The sequence below is a fragment of the Salmo trutta genome, chromosome 31, assembly GCF_901001165.1.
Source record: "Salmo trutta chromosome 31, fSalTru1.1, whole genome shotgun sequence".
Taxonomy (NCBI): Eukaryota; Metazoa; Chordata; class Actinopteri; order Salmoniformes; family Salmonidae; genus Salmo; species Salmo trutta.
The window spans coordinates 25,721,172-25,742,049 of record NC_042987.1 but is presented as its reverse complement, the minus strand read 5'-3'; the positions used below and the strand labels follow the sequence as shown (position 1 = coordinate 25,742,049).

At 46.4% G+C, this 20,878-nt stretch overlaps 1 protein-coding gene across 6 annotated transcripts in view; it reads right to left on the bottom strand.

Moving 5' to 3' along the window:
* Positions 1-20,878, bottom strand: part of LOC115169829 (partitioning defective 3 homolog) — a 264,582-nt gene that overhangs the window by 107,491 nt on the left and 136,213 nt on the right. For all 6 annotated transcript variants that reach the window (XM_029725831.1, XM_029725832.1, XM_029725833.1 and 3 more), the window contains exons 6-10: positions 10,031-10,125; positions 8,896-8,979; positions 7,004-7,129; positions 3,045-3,246; positions 2,551-2,776 (exon numbers count right to left, since the gene is read on the bottom strand). In XM_029725831.1, the coding sequence (XP_029581691.1) occupies positions 2,551-2,776; positions 3,045-3,246; positions 7,004-7,129; positions 8,896-8,979; positions 10,031-10,125 (733 nt within the window). The remainder of the gene's footprint in view (positions 1-2,550; positions 2,777-3,044; positions 3,247-7,003; positions 7,130-8,895; positions 8,980-10,030; positions 10,126-20,878) is intronic.

Below are 20,878 nucleotides of genomic sequence, written 5' to 3'. Positions count from 1 at the left end.
TGTGTCTCCTATGGCAGAGGCCTGGGCCATGCCAACTCTGTCCAGCTGTCAGTCACTGCATACACCCCTGAAATGTGTTTCATTAGGAATTCATGGCTCAATCTCAATCTCTAACACATTTTCTGTCCACCATTTCAGGCAAAAGTGTGAAACTGTTTGGTCATCTTTATTGAAGTCTATGGCTAGATCGAATGATTCTGAAGTGTGCATCTCTTCAGAAATCAATGAGATGAGACTGGCATATGTTTATTCGGAAGCTACTGTAATAATGATATATTTCCACCCAAACCATTTGCTATGTTTCTCCTAAACAGAACAAGTATTTATTTATCTAACCTCATCACACAGACCTAAACACAGCATTTTATTTGTAGAATCTAAGAGGTTAAATTCTTAGACTGAGGGAAAGTAACACTGGGTAAAATGGCCTGTTTCCAAGCGTGTACAAGTCAGTCAGAATACCTGTATTGATAAGTAGTAGAAGCTCAGTATTGAGAAGTTAGCGCTTGACCAGTCTTGCTTAGTTGGCTCTGGAAGGTCATGGATCATTACACTAATCGCCCCTAACACCTTGTCTATTGTCCTCATATCACGGCCCAGTTTAGCTCAGCAGGTAACCTACGCCAAACATTTATTTTGTAGGCATATAACCGAGTTCTAAAAATGTCTTAAGGACAGACTATCTAGTTAATGGAGTCTATACTTATACAATCGTCAATTAAAGATCCAATATCAAACTTCAATTCAAACTTTATTTGAAGTGTATTTAAAATAGCAACACACTTAAAACCATAAAAGAATCAAAACAAAGTTGTCATTGATTAAAGGGATTCTAACACCTCAAGCAGTTTCACAGTACAACGCAAAGTACTTCAACATAGGTATGATACAAACGACGAATAATTAAACCGTTTTTACTGCTATAATTTAAGAAATGAACTAAAGCTTTGTTGTCAAATTCCAAATGCTACAGTAGGCCCTTTGATTTCTCAGTTTCACCTTCAAGCAGCCTAATGCCTAAAAAAGCAGCCCTACTTGAAACTGGTTCTACCACAATTAGTCTTAATAGGCGTGGCAAACTGCACTTTATACCGCCATTTGTTCTTTTTGGGGGGTATTTAACTGAACTTATTTCATTAATTATTTTTTGGAAGAGGGTTTGGGATTTTTGGGGGGGGAATGTAGATCTTGGCTTATCTTGTACACTATGTTTTATTTCATTAGAGATGATGCATTTTATAATTTGACTTTTGAACACTTGTTATTTTTTGACAAACAAATGCAGGGGGGGGCTGTAATAATGGTGAGGTGTGAGTGTCAGATTAACCACATGGTATGTCTCAGGATGGACAAACATGCAGTTAGGATCTGAACACCCCATGGTTCCTCTTATCCAACAGTCGGTGGAGAAACAAGTTTGAGTGTTTGGAGATAAAACACCTAAGTTCTTCTGACTGACATGGAAGTGGCTAGAGTCTTCAGAGGTGTAAGGATAATTAAGAGTCTGAAACTAGGGTATTTGGTGCAGTGTTTGTGTTAGTTTTGGACATAAGCAAGGTTTTTTTCGGTTGTTCGGGCACACACATTTTCTGGAGACGAAGTTCGGCGCCAAAGTCTATGTCCCGTCGGTGATTGGTCAACAGTAGGGATTCTTCAATAAAATCTTTGTAATTCAACGAGAGACAACTCATTTTCTTTTTTTTGTATTTTTTTACCCCTTTTTTTCTCCCCAATTTCGAGGTATCCAATTGGAAGTAGTTACAGTCTTGCCTCATCGCTGCAACTCCCATACGGACTCGGGTGAGGCGAAGGTCGACACAATGCCCATCCAAACCGGAAGCCAGCCACACCAATGTGTCGGAGGAAACACAATACACCTGGCGATCGTGTCAGCGTGCACTGCACCCGGCCCGCCACAGGAGTCGCTAGTGCGCGATGAGACAAGGATATCCCTGCCGGCCAAACCCTCCCTAACCCGGACGACGCTGGGCCAATTGTGCGCCGCCCCATGGGCCTCCCGGTCGCGGCCGGCTGTGACAGAGCCTGGGCTCGAACCCAGAATCTCTAGTGGCACAGCTAACACTGCGATGCAGTGCCTTAGACCAATGCACCACTCGGGAGGCCATGACAACTCATTTTCATGCATTTTTTTTAATTTTTTTTAAATACTGTACCAAACATCTTAGTTAGAAGTAAAATTGCGCGACTAAGATTTCTTTGGCAAAAACATCAAAATTAATAGACATGGTCTTTTAAGGTAGTCTACGAGCACACTCGTTCAGTTAGCCGAGTTTGGCTAGGCGCCAGCCGAACTGAAGCATGCAGACGCCTTAAGACAATTTTCCAAGACCCCTGGTCAGGATTAGATGTGCTGGAGAGGATTAGAGCAATGCTTTCTCAGTAAGGTCCAAACACAGAACCGTGTCTCTTTAGGATGGATTCAAACCAATGAATATGTAGGACCAGGAGGTACTCCTGACCATGTGAACTCTGAGCCTACTGAGGTTAAACAGATGCTGGTTGTTTAGGTGTGTATGTGTGTCGTCTGACCTTTTTTCAGCTGGATGTTCAGTCTCCTGCCGACCTTTTTGGTGAAGCCCGCCGTGGGGGTGGAGTTTAGCACCCTGTGAGGGGAGGGGGTGCGGCCTGGAGGGGTGTGGCCTAATGGAGGCTTGTCCATGGAGCCCCCATGGGCAAGCCCATGGAGGTGAGGTAGAGAGGTGTAGGCGTCACCCTGCTCGGGGTGCTGGTGAGTGTGGGGACCACGGGACATCCTCTGTGATCAAAGATGAGACAGCATTTCATTATCCATTTTGAAAGAAATTTGCCTTGCAACATAAACGCAACGACAGACCCTCTCGTAACCCGGACGACGCTGGGCCAATTGTGCACCGTCCTTACGGGACTCCCAATCACGGCCGGTTGTGATACAGCCCGGGATCGAACCAGGGTCTGTAGTGACGCCTCTAGCACTGAGATGCTCCGCCTTAGACCGCTGCGGCACTCTGGACACTCGACAGACAATATACAAAACGTAGAGAGACCTGTGGGGTGTGGTCCAGGCCTGAGGTGGTGCTGCCTCTCTCGCTGGCTAGGGAGTCAGGGCTGAAGCTTCCAGAGGAGTAGGCTACGTTGGGGTTCCTCTCGCTGTGTGACAGCTGCTCGTACTGGGCCTTCATCAGGTTGGGAACCACGTGGAACATGATGACTGGGGAACGCATGGCCTGGCGGAACATGTTCTGGGCTCTGAGGACAGGAAGGAGGGAGAAGCAAAACAACACAGATGTTAGATCAACACAGTATGCATCTTAAATGGCACAGGAGTGTGTCCTAAATGGCCTAGTCAAAAGTAGTGGTGATATGGTGCCAATTTATGAATCAAGCATTAGTTGTGGTCTTCAACCCTACTGGTAGGCCACCTGCACAGCACAGTGATTAAAGCTTATAGAAAGTAAGAATGTATAGCTTTAGAATAGGCTTGCCAGTTTCATCATGTAATCCTTCATATGGCTCAGATGAAAGGAATGGGTTTTCTGAAGCACGTTTGGAGAAAAGTCCTTTTAAACCCCTTCAACATTAGGTAGTGTAGATGTGAACGGAAACCATCTATTTAGTGTAATCTTGCCATAGCAGTAGTCTTGTTAGCCACACCTGTTACAGTAGATTAAAGCTGACTTTGCTAGACATCTCAGATACGTCCCAAATGGCACCCTATTCCCTATATAGTGCTCTACTTTTCACCAGGGACTTTAGGGCTCTGATCAAAATGAGTGCTACACTGGGAATAGGTTGCCATATGGGATGCACAAACAACTCCCATCTCAAAACAGATTAACAGACATCATTACCCCACTCCCAACGACCCTGCAATTCCTTGCCAAAATTCCTAGCCTTATTCCCAGCCACTAATAATATTCCCAAATCAAATGTTATTTGTCACATGCGCCGAATACAACAGGTATTACCTTACAGTGAAATGCTTACGTACAAGCCCTTAACCAACAATGACAGGACAAGATGGGACAGGAATGAATTTCAACTCCCATGTCAACCTCTAATGTAGCCCTCCCACCAGTTCCTGAAAAATATAACGGAGAAGCTTTACTGCCATTTAGCATGTGTGAAAACCCTGTCTGTTCTGATATATTTTATTCAACACCAGTAAGTAACCTGGGTTGGGAAACCTATTACATCCTGTCTGGGAATTGATATAGCCTGAAATTGGGAAGGAGCTCCGCGATATCCGTTGCCAGGACCAACTGGTGTCGTCACTGACATTTTCTCTCCCTGACTAAGTCTGTAATACCTACATGTCTCAAGCAGACCACCATAGTCCCTTTGCCCAAGAAAGCGAAGTGAAACTTTCAAATGACTACCGCCCGTAGCACTCAAGTCGGTAGCCATGAGGTGCTTTGAAAGGCTGGTCATGACTCACATCAACAGCATCCTCCCGGACACCCTAGACCCACTGCAATTCGCATACCGCACCAACAGATCCACAGGTGGCGCAATCTCAATCACTCCACACTGCCCTTTCACACCTGGACAAAAGGAACACCTATGTGAGACTGCTGTTCATTGACTACAGCTAAGTGTTCAACACCATAGTGCCCACAAAGCTCATCACTAAGCTAAGGACCCTGGGACTAAACATTTCCCTCTGCAACTGGATCCTGGACTTCCTGACAGGCCACCACCAGGTGGTAAAGGTAGGTAACAACACATCTGCCACACTGATCCTCAACACTAGGGCCCCTCAGGGGTGCGTGCTTAGTCACCTCCATTACTCCCTGTTCACCCATGACTGCATGGTCAAGCACGACTCCAACACCATCATTAAGTTCGCTGACGACAACAGTGGAAGGCCTGATCACTGACAATGATGAGACGGCCTATAGGGAGGAGGTCACAGACCTGGCAGTGTGGTACAAAGACAACAACACCTCTCTCAACATCAGCAAGACAAAGGAGCTGATCATGGACTACAGGAAAAGGAGGGCTGAACACCCCCCCCCCCCCATTAACATCGACGGAGGGCGGTGTTCGGCGGTCGACCTAGCCATCGCTGATCCATTGGTTTTGTCTTGTCTTCCTTCACACCTGGTTCCAATCCCATCAATTACATGTTGTGTATTTAACCCTCTGTTTCCCCTCATGTCCTTGTATGTTATGTGCAAGTTATGTTCTGGTGTGCGACGGGTTCTGTACCCACTTCTATTATTTTGTATATTTTGGTTTTCTGAGTTTTGTGAGCACTTAAACGACTCTGTTTATACCAAGTTTTTCTCCTGCACCTGACTTCCCTGCCACCAGCACGCACCCATTACAGGTCTACACTTATTATATTCGGCACACGTGACAAATAAAGTTTGATTTGATTGTAGGCCTAAGTTGCTCTGGATAAGAGCGTATTCTAAGGCTAAAGGATGAGGGCAGAGACCCCAGCAGGTATGGTTTGCACATAACAGCACAAATATCTAGCCTACAACTGAGCACTGCACACATGAACATTTCCAATGTGAACATTTTAAAAGACTTATGCAGTACTGCCGCTCAGGTTATCTATTTTTATGTCACTCTTCACCTCAGATGGCACAGGTTTACTTAAATACGTAAACAATCGGGCTTGATGGTAAAGTGAGTAGAGCAGCAATGCTGCTTGTACCACTCTCCAGCTGGTAGCCTATTTGATTAAACCGCAGTACTTATTACAACAAATGTAATACTATGGGAGCGAGGCATGCGGAAGGGGGAGGATTTATTTTTATTAAGTAAACTATATTAGGCCTAGCCTACAGTCGTTTTCGTGCAACACTCCACACAACATTTCCGCCCCAATTCTTTTTTGTTGTTGAATAAAACTCAGTTTAGAACTATTCTTGTAGACCAGGGGTACTCAACTCTTACCCTAAGACGTCCGGAGCCTGCTGATTTTCTGCTCTACCTGATAATTAATTGCACCCACCTGGTGTCCCAGGTTTAAATCAGTCCCTGATTAGGGGGAACTGACTGAGTGGAACTGACTGAGTGGAACTGACTGAGGTCCAGAGTTGAGTTTGAGGGCTGTAGACTGTTGTTCCTGTCCCGAACTTGACTCTAGACCGTCACTCCCATTCCTCCCAGAATCCCGTGGGAATCCTGTTCAACCTCTAGGCTACACTATAGCCATAGGTTATTGTGAGTGTGTGAGTAAGGGTGCACACAAAACAAATGACAGCTGTTTTTTCACAGTACACCAGTGTTTATGCTTGTGAAAAGCCTGTGCAGCCCGTTTATGCTGACAAACATTATACAGAACATTACATAAAGCATGATGAGGAATGTAATGTAACATTGTATTCAAACGCTTTAGCTGGATTCTAGAATGGCATGCAAGCAGCGTACAACACAGAACTAGAATGAATAGAATGGCGTCCCCCATTCAAGTCATTGACACCATAATGGGTGGCCTGGCAGCCATTTTGAGTGTATAAAATAGGAATGAAGCAGGAAGCCATCCTTCTATTTCTATGGAACAGTATCTGCAGCAGAGAACAATGGGAGGCAGCAGCAGTTAGCTAGGCTGTTAGGATCTGCTCAGACTGAGGAGCTGAGGGAGAGAGACAGATCAAGGTGGGGGATGCCCTGAAAGTCAGAAGCCAAGCTAGTTGAGCAGAAGTAGGTTTGACCTAGGAGTCAAATAGGGAGATGTTAGCATCCAGTAGCAACAGATGGAGCTGCTAGATACATAGAGGTATTGAAAGGATTGCAAGTATGGAGAGGACAGAGGCTGAGAGGAATGGCAGGCAGCCTCCATTTTACCAAGATCCTACAGCAGGATCGACCTAGGAATCATCAAACAGGAATGGGGTTAGCTTAGCAACAGAAAGTAGCAGCAGCAGAGGCCATGCTTTGGTTAGAAGACATGGCCGTAGAGAGGAAGGGAGAGGAGCAGGGGAGGGCTGGCAGGGAGCGGAGGGGGCTCAGGACTGGTTGTCCCGGTTGGAAGGTACAGGCGTCTTACTGTTCGAAGCGGATGTTTCGCAGGTCTCCATTATTAATGCGTACGATGCAGTCATTCTTCTGGAACAGACTATGTTGCTCCGCCTTGCCTCCCCTCTCCAGGCGCTTGACCAACAAGCCAAGAGTCCTGGAAACATTCAGAAGCAGACGTTGGTGTAATACGGCTGGAAGCTGTGGAAGAGGCCTTAGGGTTCAATATGGCTGTTGGGGTAGACAGAGCAGGCCTGGAAAGGGGAGGACTACTGAAGCTCCAGCAAACACCTAGGCTCTAAATGAATAAGGTGTGTCGCAAATGGCACTCTATTCCCCATGTAGTGCACTATATAGGGAATAGGGTGCCATTTTGGATACATGCATAGGCTCATAACTAAGAGATAAGCAATATGTCCTCCATGTCATCTGCATCCTTACTTAGTTCACAGGCTAACACTGATTGGTGTATGGTTTTAATTCATGGCAAAGTGGATGTGATATATGAGACACTTGTGTTTGTCATGGCTAGATTCCCAACCTGGCCACATTCCATTCTGGCCACCTAGTCATCCCCCTCATTCCTAATTGGCATGTCACTCCTCATCTCTCCACCTGATAGCTGATGTGTGGTGAGCGTTCTGGCACAGAAATGGAAACCGTGCATCACTGAGGTGGGTGCTACACATTGGGGGTGGATGAGGTGAGATTCCCCCTACTATGTAAAGCGCTTTGAGTACCTCAGTTGGTAGAAAAGCTTTACATAAATTCAAATCCCTTATTATTAAGTTGGTGGCTTTACGTTTGTCAGTAGTAATTTGTGGCTAGATGAAAGTGTCTGTCTTCCAAAACATAGTTTCTGTAGCTAGGTGTGCCCGTTCTCTCTACCTGAATGCGAAGAGTCGCTCCTGACTGAGCTGCCTTATGCAAAACAAATAGAGACCATTAGCATTCTGACAGAGAAAACGGTTAAATCTACAGTGACATGTAGGAATTAGAGAAATGCTGCTCCATCACATTTGAGTTTGGGAAGCCTTCAGCTGTGACGGCTGTCAGAGAAAGCAGTAATCCTCCATACAGTAGCAAGACGCCTCAGGCTTCCTGACTGGTACACAATGCTGACTTGACTGAAATACTGAATACAGAGTAAGTCATCCAAAATCATACAAATTACCATGAAGTGCTAGAACTATTAAAATAGTACTTATTGTTCACAGGTATGTTTAAACAGACGCATTATACCAAAATCCCCAGGTTTTCCAGAACTTCTGGTTGGAAGTTCCTCTGAATCAGTAGCGAATAAGCTAGCCTGGGTACCTGTGTTTGTGCCATCATGTCAATCCTTGCCACATCTTGTCATGTTTGGCATGACAAGGAGTTGACATGACAGCACAATCAGATCTGCGACCAGGCTAGGAATTGTAAACCTAGCTCTGTGCTAGTGGACATATGTGAAAGAGCTGGACCATTAAATCAATGATTCCATTACAACTTCTAACGGAGACGTGTGTGGACTGTAAATGTGTATATGGACTGCTGAGTACAACCTTTACATCGTGTAAATACTTCAGACAGGAGTGACGGAGGAACATGACAGTCACCTGCAAGCACTGAACAATCATGATTGATCACTGTAAACTAGCTAATCGCTTCATGATGTGAGCATGACATGCATGTTGGGTAGGTCCATGTGTAGGGGGGTGTGTGTGAGTGTTTGTTTTACTGGGTCACATGAGGATGCAGGTGCCATAGCAGACTAAGCTCTCTCCCCCCTCCCCTTCTCTCTCTCCCCCCTCCCAGTCTCTCTCTCCCCCCTCCCAGTCTCTCTCTCCCCCCTCCTTAATCGTGGCAGTGTTATGGCTGCGTAGCATAAGTAGCCTAATGCCTGTCTATCCAGTGGTGGCTGTAGTGGGAGGGCTTTACCTGCGGTCCTGGGCACTGAAAGGCACTACATGGATCCCCAAGGGCCCGCCGTCATTGGACACTTCTACCAGCTTTACAATGTCACTGTGAGACAATGATGGAGGGGGGGGGGGGGGTGAAATCACGTAGAAATCAGGAAGGGGAGAAAAACAACAACAAATAGAGCAGGCAGAAATAAATAAACCACTAGGGATGAGCATTACGCCAGGTTTTGGCTTCTCCCAACATCCAAGGTGACAGAAACGCATTATTCAGAAACCAGTTCTAAGGAGTGTCAAGGGAGGTTTCCATAAATACTATGTATACATAGCTTATGTCTAGACCTTCAGATAGTCTATCCCATAGGATTTTTATAGGGAAATCTGAGACAAGTAAACTGTATCAAATTCCTTAAATTAAATAGTGTTGTACTTGTATTCTTCGACCTCTAACCCCTTGAGTTTCCATAGATTGGTGCTTAGTAGTTGTGTTTCTATTACCTTTAGGATAAAGGTTATATGCATAAAAACACAGTTGTATTCTATTGGGAGGTGAGGACGCCTTCCTTATTGGGTGAAATAATATCAATAACATACTGTACCTGAAGATTAGACTGATGGCATGCAAGAGATGACAGTTAGAAAACAAGAGTGTTATTACTATCACCATGACAATGGATCAATACATGGTACCTTTTATGGTTATGACAACGTTTGGTTCATGCTCGAGTTCCTTAAAAGAACATTAGCCAGGGGTTTAAAAAGATTTTCTCCAAACCTGTGGAATGCAATATTTCTTGGCCTAAATCTAAGAAGACTCTTTACAATAAATGATTACATGGAGAATATAATAATATATCAGAAGTGTTAGGTTCAGCTTAGAGGTAGGTAGTTAACTGGTACTTATTCTCCTGCTACAGATGAATGTTATTCCTGTACTGGTTAGGGATCAACGTCAGGTGATCAGAGAGGTAGTTACGTTGAGACAGAAGCTCTGGTTGAATCCCAAACGACACCCTATTCCCTATATAGTGCACTACTTCTGACCAGGATCCACAAGACTCTGGTCAAAAGTAGTGCACTATAAAGGGAAAAGGGTGCCACTTGGGACGTAGTCCTCTATCTGTAATTGGACGACCCTTTCAGAGACGACTTACTCCAGTGACCTCACAGGGGTGTGGGCCATACAGGAGTCAGCTCGGCCAACCGGCTCGATCCTGCCGTTCTCCTCCTCCCCATGCCCCCCCTCCTCCTGCAAAGCAAGACAACAACCATAGAATTACTATAGATCTCTGACTGCAACATGGGCATCTTATAAAACCAAGCCTCCTGAGTCTCATTGGCACAGACATTGAAAGACGGTCCATTCCACACTGGCTGAAATGAGTCACACGGTTTAAATTATTCACAAAAGAAAATGGTAAGCAGACAACATGACATAAGACGGGTAACCTACATATGAGCACCCATTACAGCCTATGCCACTATTACAACCTGAAAAAATGTCCAGGACTGATTTCTATTGTGAGAGCGCGAGAGAGAGAGCGAGAGCAAGTAGTAAGAGAGAGAAAAAGAGAGGGTGAACCAGACAGGGTCATTAAAATTTCATGGTGATACTGGAGAAGGCAGAGGAGCCACGGCAACGGCAGCAACAGCTCGCCTCATCAGTATGAAAATGAACCCATAGCCGCAGTTTCCTGTACGGTTGCCATGACAGTGCACTGTTTGCTGCTGCGGAGGGGGACGTACAGTGGAGGGCTGCAGTACACCGGTAATCCAGTCCTGTTTGTCTCCTTCCCAACAGGATCACAGTGGCTACAGAGCATGTCTCATAGGGATCGCGTCCTGTGCTTAACAGAAGTCATGGGCTGTGAATGGGATTCTAAACAAGATTAAAACGGTTTGGGACACTGTGGGTTACACGTACATGACAATTCCTGCATGGTGTAGACATAGAAAGGGAGATATTTATGAAAAGGTCAAGAAAAATACAATCTTCACGTCCCATTCCCCAAGACAACACTATGCTTCTGGAAGAGCATGTGAATCCCATTCATCACTACAGATTCAGGAGGAAAGTTACTCACATTTCAATAGTAGCTCCTTCTAAAGACTTTTGTTTTATTCATTGAGTGACAATTCCATTTTCCTGAATTGCACAGTGGGGTTCGACTTGGCTCTCCAACATCACAGTCTGAGTCCCAAATGGCCCCCTATTCCTTTTATAGTGCACTACTTTAGACCAGCGCCGGCTGGACCCTGGTCAAAAGAAAGTGCACTATAAAGGGAATAGGGTGCCATTTGGGATGCAACAGTGTATCTTCCCCGCGCAGGGAGACTGAGGTGACAGAAAATGTTGAGGGGACAGTGGCAGTTTTCCATCAGTAAACTACTGGCTCTGGGCAATAGGGCCTCATGACAAACTCAAACTGCCTATTCTAGCTCATGGTGGTTTGGAGTGACTTGAGTGAATCAAATGGTTTTGTTTGCACTAAAACACATTCAATAATGCCCCTACAACACAGCCAGCTACAGTACAAGATGTGCTTTGAAGATCTCACATTTGATTCATACATCAACAACAAAATAACTGTTCAAAAGTCACTTCAATGCACTATGGCACTCCCCCTCCTGTGACATCAGGATGTATACATCCTCCCATTCTAACCAAGTGGTTAGATCATCACATCTAGAATTCAGGGCTGGGCTTGGAGTTAATGGCTACTGGGAAGACAGGCTACAGACGGGTAGGTAGGGCAGGCAGGGGACCGAATGGCACCCTATTCCCTTTATAGTGCACTGCTTTAGACAGGGCCCCTAGTGCTCTAGTTAAAAGTAGCACACTGTATAGGGAATAGGGTGCCATTTGAGAAAGCCACAGGACATATTTTATTTTTCAGCTGAGTCATTGTTTCCTCATCTTAGTGCGAGCGTCTTGACCACAATGGCATTCGGGCCTGTGGGCTCATTACATTTTAATAGTAAAATCCATCTCATTCTGAATGAAGTGGACCGTGTAGCAGACGGCCAAAGTGCACTTTAATGAAGTGTGCTCCCGCTGGAAATGGACAGCCGATTGTTTACGGACACAAGAAAGAAACACAACACCCATACATTACCTACAGGAAAGACTAATACATGGAATAAACGTGGAACTTGGACATATGCTCGAAGCCAAGGTGACTATCCTGAATGTCCTTTATACTTATCCCCACTACATCTCCTGTCCAGAGTCACATATGTCCATCCTGCCTCGCTGCCATGTTTTCATAACAGGAGGAAACACTGGGCGAGCACAATGCTCCTCATCCACAATCGGATTCTTGACAGAGACACAGCGGACAAACAGGTCCTGGGTCAGTGGCTGGGTGACCCCTCTCAGGAAACCCCTCAAGGCTTGATTTGGTTCATTTCTGGGAAAATGTGATATGTATACACAGTCCCAGGTGTCCACAGGATCATATAGGAGCCCTATACCACGTCTTTCAACTACACCTACCACGTCGTTCAACTACCACATCTTTCAACTGCACCTACCACGTCGTTCAACTACCACGTCATTCAAATTCAACTACCACGTCATTCAACTACACCTACCACGTCATTCACCTACACCTACCACGTCATTCAACTACACCTACCACGTCATTCAACTACACCTACCACGTCATTCACCTACACCTACCACGCCATTCACCTACACCTACCACGCCATTCACCTACACCTACCACGCCATTCACCTACACCTACCACGCCATTCACCTACACCTACCACGCCATTCACCTACACCTACCACGCCATTCACCTACACCTACCACGCCATTCACCTACACCTACCACGCCATTCACCTACACCTACCACGCCATTCACCTACACCTACCACGCCATTCACCTACACCTACCACATCATTCAACTACACCTACCACGTCATTCACCTACACCTACCACGTCATTCACCTACACCTACCACGTCATTCAACTACCACGTCATTCACCTACCACGTCATTCAACTACCACGTCATTCAACTACCACGTCATTCAACTACACCTACCACGTCATTCAACCCTACCTACCACGTCATTCAACTACACCTACCACGTCATTCAACTACACCTACCACGTCATTCAACTACACCTACCACGTCATTCAACTACACCTACCACGTCATTCACCTACACCTACCACGTCATTCACCTACACCTACCACGTCATTCAACTACCACGTCATATACCTACCACATCATTCAACTACCACGTCATTCACCTACCACGTCATTCAACTACCACGTCATTCAACTACCACGTCATTCAACTACACCTACCACGTCATTCAACTACCACGTCATTCAACTACACCTACCACGTCATTCAACTACACCTACCACGTCATTCAACTACACCTACCACGTCATTCAACTACCACGTCATTCACCTACCACGTCATTCAACTACCACGTCATTCAACTACCACGTCATTCAACTACACCTACCACGTCATTCAACTACACCTACCACGTCATTCAACTACACCTACCACGTCATTCACCTACACCTACCACGTCATTCACCTACACCTACCACGTCATTCAATTATTCTCATAAACGGTCTCAGAATTGAGAGGGGAGAGATTTAAGATACGCAGTCTAAGTGTAGTAGGACTGTCAGTGTCAACTCAAGTCATTGCGATTATCTGAGATAGGCCTCATTGTTGCTGCTTTGTTAAGTGGCTCTTACAAGTATGCAAGGCAACATACCAAACTGTTGACTACTAGCTAGCTAGGCACGTAAACACTTTCCTGGTGGATGGTTGAAACTGCTGAGGTTGACAGGACGATGCCCCCCTCACCCAGTCTGAGGTAGAGTGTAAAGCAAAGGACTGCCTGGTGTACTGTCTGCATATAAAACAGGCAATGAGAGTGGAGAGAGGACCAGCCAAAAGATAAAACACCCAGCTAAGCTTTTTTCAGAGCAACAGCAGCAGAGCAATAACAATACGGAGGCGCAAAATTAGATTTCCAGTCTCTACTCTGAAAATTACAATGAGCTTTGTCGGTAAATCCACTTAATTCACGAGCATCCATTTCAGATATCCATACGATCACCGGCGGAGCAAGGGGAGAGGAGGGACGGAGTAGATACCAACATGACACCGGATATGAATCTGCATAGCAATACCCCCTGTATATAGCTTCGCTATTGTTATTTTATTGTGATACTTATTTTAAATGTTTTAGTTTTTACTTTAGCTTATTTAGTCAATATTTTCTTAACTCTATTTTCTTAAAATGGCATTGTTGGTTAAGGGCTTGTAAAAGTAAGCATTTCACGCTATTTGGAGCATGTGACAAATACAATTTGATTTTAAATGCTGTTTTAATGGGCGTAGAAAGTAGAAAACACTGCAACGAGAGAAAGACGACATGCAAGTGTTCCTTGTAGAGAGAGCTCGTTTATACATAAACCCAGCTTAACGGTTTCCTCTGACAGACAGACTACCACAAGACAGCCCCTGCTATAGTATACACTCCTTCCCTGATAACTGCACTGCTTATTTTTACAACAATCACACAAATTCCTCCTGAATTGACATAGGTGCTGGTCCAACACATACCAGTGGTTTATGTTGTGTTTAGGGGGTACAGGACACAGTGTAACTGGAAACATATGAGACATGGGGCACTGCAGGAGCTGGAATACACATGCACACACACGTCGCGCCCGCATGCACGCACACACACGTCGCGCGAGCACACACACACACACACCGCACACAGCAGTCTGGTACGGTACTAATGAGTCTGAGCAGAAGGAAGGTGGGATCCTTCAGATGAGCTTCTTGATCATCTCTGAAAGTTGGGTGGGATCACACACACACACATATTTGTATTTGTTAAGGCTGTTATACAATACCTTCACAACACATTAAGTGCGTGCCCTCAGGCCCCTACTCTACAACACAAAATACATGTGTACGTGTGTGTATGTTATCGTCTGTGTGTTTGCGCCTGTTTGTGTTGCTTGACAGTCCCCACTGTTCCATAAAGTATATTTTATCTTTTTTTTTACCGCTGGCATGTGTTACTTGATGTGGAATAGAGTTCCATATAATCATGGCTCTGTGTAGTTATATATGCGCAGTACAAATAAATACCACAATCATGTGTTTACATTTGGAGCTGTATTGATTTAGGTCTGACTAAATGTAGTATTGCATTGTTTCCACCTGTTAATGTGTGAATTCCAGAAGTGATTACGGTCTCCGAGTCCGCTGTGCCTCCGTCCCAAATGGCACACTTTTCTGTATTTAGTGCACAAATTTTGACCAGGCCTGTAGGGTTCTATGTAAAAGAAGTAAACAATAAAGGGATTAGGGTGCCATTTGGGTCCCATACAGTGTCTCTACTGTGACACGCTGGGGGGGGTAATGAAGCTGGTGTGAGACTGTTTGCATGGAGGGAGCCATTTCTCACTCCAATGAGCACATCGAACACACTGACAACACCAAACAGGAATTAACAGGCTTGTGTGTGCCAGCCAAGGTGAGGATGAAACTGAGAACAATGAACGCATAGTTTCACACAATGGAGAGGAGGAATAAATGTATGTAAGTAGAATACACACACTACACTGAGGTGACAATACAACAGGGTTCCCCAACTGGCTGCCCGTGGGACTTTATTTGGCCCAAGTTCTGCTTTTTTTCAAATTCATTGTTGGACATACAATTCCGTAAAAACACCAGGAAATCGGCTCCAAGTGACTTAAATTGAAGAAATCTGTTGCCAAGTAATCCCACGGATATTAGACACACGCATGATCATATACAAATGTAAACCAGGTTTGAAACTATGTTTTAGTCAAACATATATGTTTGGGCTTCTTGTGGTCAATTTACAGTCTACAAATGATTTGTAATTATGTTCCGGCCCCCCGACAATCCGCTCAAGAAAGAAATTGTCCCGTGGCTGAATCTAGCTGATCTCTGCAACAGAAATTACCCCTGCATGTTTAAGAAATTAATCTACAGATTAGCCATAAAGCAGCGAAGGTCACTTCAGTGTTAGTTGGTTAATATAAAGCACTTGCTGAAGGTCGATTGCAGTGGTATATCAGAGTAACATTGTGTTACAGGCAGGAACAAGCTCCCGAGTGGCGCAGCGGTCTAAGGCACTGCATCTCAGTGCTAGAGGCGTCACTACAGACCCTGGTTCAATCCAGGCTGTATCACAACTGGCCGTGATTAGGAGTCCCATAAGGAGGCGCACAATTGGCCCAGCATCGTCCGGGTTAGGCCGTCATTGTAAATAAGAATTTGTTACATAAAACAAAAATGTCAGGTTAATAAGAGACCTACATAAATGGTGACAACTGAAAGCTGGGGGGGATCGCAAGAAAGAAAAAGCAAACAAATGTTCACAAGAGGCCTATTACCCACACAACTAGTCCTGTGAGATGGCAGTCTTGGAGCTAGCAGGGAAGATATATGGCAGTCTATGAGCTAGCAGGGAAGATACATGGCAGTCTATGAGCTAGCAGGGAAGGTACATGGCAGTCTATGAGCTAGCAGGGAAGATACATGGCAGTCTATGAGCTAGCAGGGAAGATACATGGCAGTCTATGAGCTAACAGGGAAGATGCATGGCAGTCTATGAGCTAGCAGGGAAGATGCATGGCAGTCTATGAGCTAGCAGGGAAGGTGCATGGCAGTCTATAAGCTAGCAGGGAAGATACATGGCAGTCTATGAGCTAGCAGGGAAGATACATGGCAGTCTGTGAGCTAGCAGGGAAGACACATGGCAGTCTGTGAGCTAGCAGGGAAGACACATGGCAGTCTATGAGCTAGCAGGGAAGACGCATGGCAGTCTATGAGCTAGCAGGGAAGACGCATGGCAGTCTGAGCTAGCAGGGAAGACGCATGGCAGTCTGAGCTAGCAGGGAAGACGCATGGCAGTCTGAGCTAGCAGGGAAGACGCATGGCAGTCTGAGCTAGCAGGGAAGACGCATGGCAGTCTGAGCTAGCAGGGAAGACGCATGGCAGTCTGAGCTAGCAGGGAAGACGCATGGCAGTCTGAGCTAGCAGGGAAGACGCATGGCAGTCTGAGCTAGCAGGGAAGACGCATGGCAGTCTGAGCTAGCAGGGAAGATGCATGGCAGTCTAGTAGCTAGCAGGGAATATGCATGGCAGTCTGAGCTAGCAGGGAAGGTACATGGCAGTCTGAGCTAGCAGGGAAGGTACATGGCAGTCTATGAGCTAGCAGGGAAGGTACATGGCAGTCTATGAGCTAGCAGGGAAGGTACATGGCAGTCTATGAGCTAGCAGGGAAGGTACATGGCAGTCTATGAGCTAGCAGGGAAGGTACATGGCAGTCTATGAGCTAGCAGGGAAGGTACTTCCGGTCCGGAGCGAGCAGTCGCATTTCGCTTCGCTCCACAGGTAATATTACACTTCTTTACATTACAACGGTTTGGTTTGATTGATCTGAACAATTTTTTCTTAGCTATCAAAGATAATTGTGTAGTTTAGAGTAATTATCGAGGCCAGCTATTTTTTCGTCCTCCTAACGTAGTCAACACTGCTGCCTGCTAGCTGCTAGCTAGTCAACACCGCTAGCTAGCCAACCGCTACCGACTAGCAGCGCTGTAATTACTAATACATTACAACGGAACGATTTGACTAGTGCAGTGTTAGCTAGCTAGCTACATAGCTGTCTTTGTCATAGCTTGATAATTGTGTAGTTTAGTAATAGCTAGGTTAGCTAGCCAGCTATTTCCGTCCCCCACGACGCCATTGTTCCATACCCAGCCAACTATTACCGACGAGCAGCATTGTAGAAACTAAATACGTTACAAAGGAACGTCTTGATTAGTGTTATGTTAGCTAGCTACAAAGTTGCTTTTGTATAATAGCCAACCTCTACCGACTAGCAGCACTGTAGAAACTATTACATTACAACAGAACGATTTGACTAGTGCAGTGTTCGCTAGCTAGCTACATAGCTGTCTTTGTCATAGCTTGATAATTGTGTAGTTTAGTAAATATCGAGGCTAGCTAGGTTAGCTAGGTTAGCTAGCCAGCTATTTCCGTCCCCCGCGACGCCATTGTTCCATACCCAGCCAAATATTACCGACGAGCAGCATTGTAGAAACTAAATACATTACAAAGGAACGTCTTGATTAGTGTTATGTTATGTCAGCTAGCTACAAAGTTGCTTTTGTATAATAGCCAACGTCTACCGACTAGCAGCACTGTAGAAACTATTACATTACAACGACTTGATTAGTGTAGTGTTGTGTTAGTTAGCTAGCATTTTCGTCACTTAAATCAATAAGATTTTCGCAACGTAAGCTTAACTTTCTGAACATTCGAGACGTGTAGTCCACTTGTCATTCCAATCTCCTTTGCATTAGCGTAGCCTCTTCTGTAGCTTGTCAACTATGTGTCTGGCTATCCCTGTTCTCTCCCCTCTGCACAGGCCATACAAACGCTTCACACCGCGTGGCCGCTGCCACTCTAACCTGGTGGTCCCAGCGCGCACGACCCACGTGGAGTTCCAGGTCTCCGGCAGCCTCTGGAACTGCCGGTCTGCGGCCAACAAGGCTGAGTTCATCTCAGCCTATGCTACCCTCCATTCCCTAGACTTCCTGGCGCTGACGGAAACATGGATTACCACAGATAACACTGCTACTCCTACTGCTCTCTCCTCGTCTGCCTACGTGTTCTCGCAAACCCCTAGAGCATCGAGCCAGCGGGGTGGTGGCACTGGAATCCTCATCTCTCCCAAGTGGACATTCTCTCTTTCTCCCCTGACCCATCTGTCTATCTCCTCATTTGAATTCCATGCATTCACAGTTACCAGCCCTTTCAAGCTTAACATCCTTATCATTTATCGCCCTCCAGGTTCCCTTGGAGAGTTCATCAATGAGCTTGATGCCTTGATAAGTTCCTTCCCTGAGGATGGCTCACCTCTCACAGTTCTGGGTGACTTTAACCTCCCCACGTCTACCTTTGACTCTTTCCTCTCTGCCTCCTTCTTTCCACTCCTCTCCTCCTTTGACCTCACCCTCTCACCTTCCCCCCCTACTCACAAGGCAGGCAATACGCTTGACCTCATCTTTACTAGATGCTGTTCTTCCACTAATCTCATTGCAACTCCCCTCCAAGTCTCCGCTCACTACCTTGTATCCTTTTCCCTCTCGCTCTCATCCAACACTTCTCACTCTGCCCCTACTCGGATGGTATTGCGCCGTCCCAACCTTCGCTCTCTCTCTCCCGCTACTCTCTCCTCTTCCATCCTATCATCTCTTCCCTCTGCTCAAACCTTCTCCAACCTATCTCCTGATTCTGCCTCCTCAACCCTCCTCTCCTCCCTTTCTGCATCCTTCGATTTTCTCTGTCCCCTATCCTCCAGGCCGGCTCGGTCCTCCACTCCTGCGCCGTGGCTCGACGACTCACTGCGAGCTCACAGAACAGGGCTCCGGGCAGCCGAGCGGAAATGGAGGAAAACTCGCCTCCCTGCGGACCTGGCATCCTTTCACGCCCTCCTCTCTACATTTTCCTCTTCTGTCTCTGCTGCTAAAGCCACTTTCTACCACTCTAAATTCCAAGCATCTGCCTCTAACCCTAGGAAGCTCTTTGCTACCTTCTCCTCCCTCCTGAATCCTCCTCCCCCTCCCCCCCCTCCTCTCTCTCTGCGGATGACTTCGTCAACCATTTTGAAAAGAAGGCTGATGACATCCGATCCTCGTTTGCTAAGCCAAACGACACCGCTGGTCCTGCTCACACTGCCCTACCCTGTGCTTTGACCTCTTTCTCCCCTCTCTCTCCAGATGAAATCTCGCGTCTCGTGACGGCCGGCCGCCCAACAACCTGCCCACTTGACCCTATCCCCTCCTCTCTTCTCCAGACCATTTCCGGAGACCTTCTCCCCTACCTCACCTCGCTCATCAACTCATCCTTGACCGCTGGCTACGTCCCTTCCGTCTTCAAGAGAGCGAGAGTTGCACCCCTTCTGAAAAAACCTACACTCGATCCCTCCGATATCAACAACTACAGACCAGTATCCCTTCTTTCTTTTCTCTCCAAAACTCTTGAACGTGCCGTCCTTGGCCAGCTCTCCAGCTATCTCTCTCAGAATGACCTTCTTGATCCTAATCAGTCAGGTTTCAAGACTGGGCATTCAACTGAGACTGCCCTTCTCTGTGTCACGGAGGCTCTCCGCACTGCTAAAGCTAACTCTCTCTCCTCTGCTCTCATCCTTCTAGACCTATCTGCTGCCTTTGATACCGTGAACCATCAGATCCTCCTTTCCACCCTCGCCGAGCTGGGCATCTCCGGCGCGGCCCACGCTTGGATTGCGTCCTACCTGACAGGTCGCTCCTACCAGGTGGCGTGGCGAGAATCTGTCTCCGCACCACGTGCTCTCACCACTGGTGTCCCCCAGGGCTCTGTTCTAGGCCCTCTCCTATTCTCACTATACACCAAGTCACTTGGCTCGGTCATATCCTCACATGGTCTCTCCTATCATTGCTACGCAGACGACACACAATTAATCTTCTCCTTTCCCCCTTCTGATAACCAGGTGGCGAATCGCATCTCTGCATGTCTGGCAGACATATCAGTGTGGATGACGGCTCACCACCTCAAGCTGAACCTCGGCAAGACGGAGCTGCTCCTCCTCCCAGGGAAGGACTGCCCGTTCCATGATCTCGCCATCACGGTTGACAACTCCCTTGTGTCCTCCTCCCAGAGTGCTAAGAACCTTGGCGTGACCCTGGACAACACCCTGTCGTTCTCCACTAACATCAAGGCGGTGACCCGATCCTGTAGGTTCATGCTCTACAACATTCGCAGAGTACGACCCTGCCTCACACAGGAAGCGGCGCAGGTCCTAGTCCAGGCACTTGTCATCTCCCGTCTGGATTACTGCAACTCGCTGTTGGCTGGGCTCCCTGCCTGTGCCATTAAACCCCTACAAATCATCCAGAACGCCGCAGCCC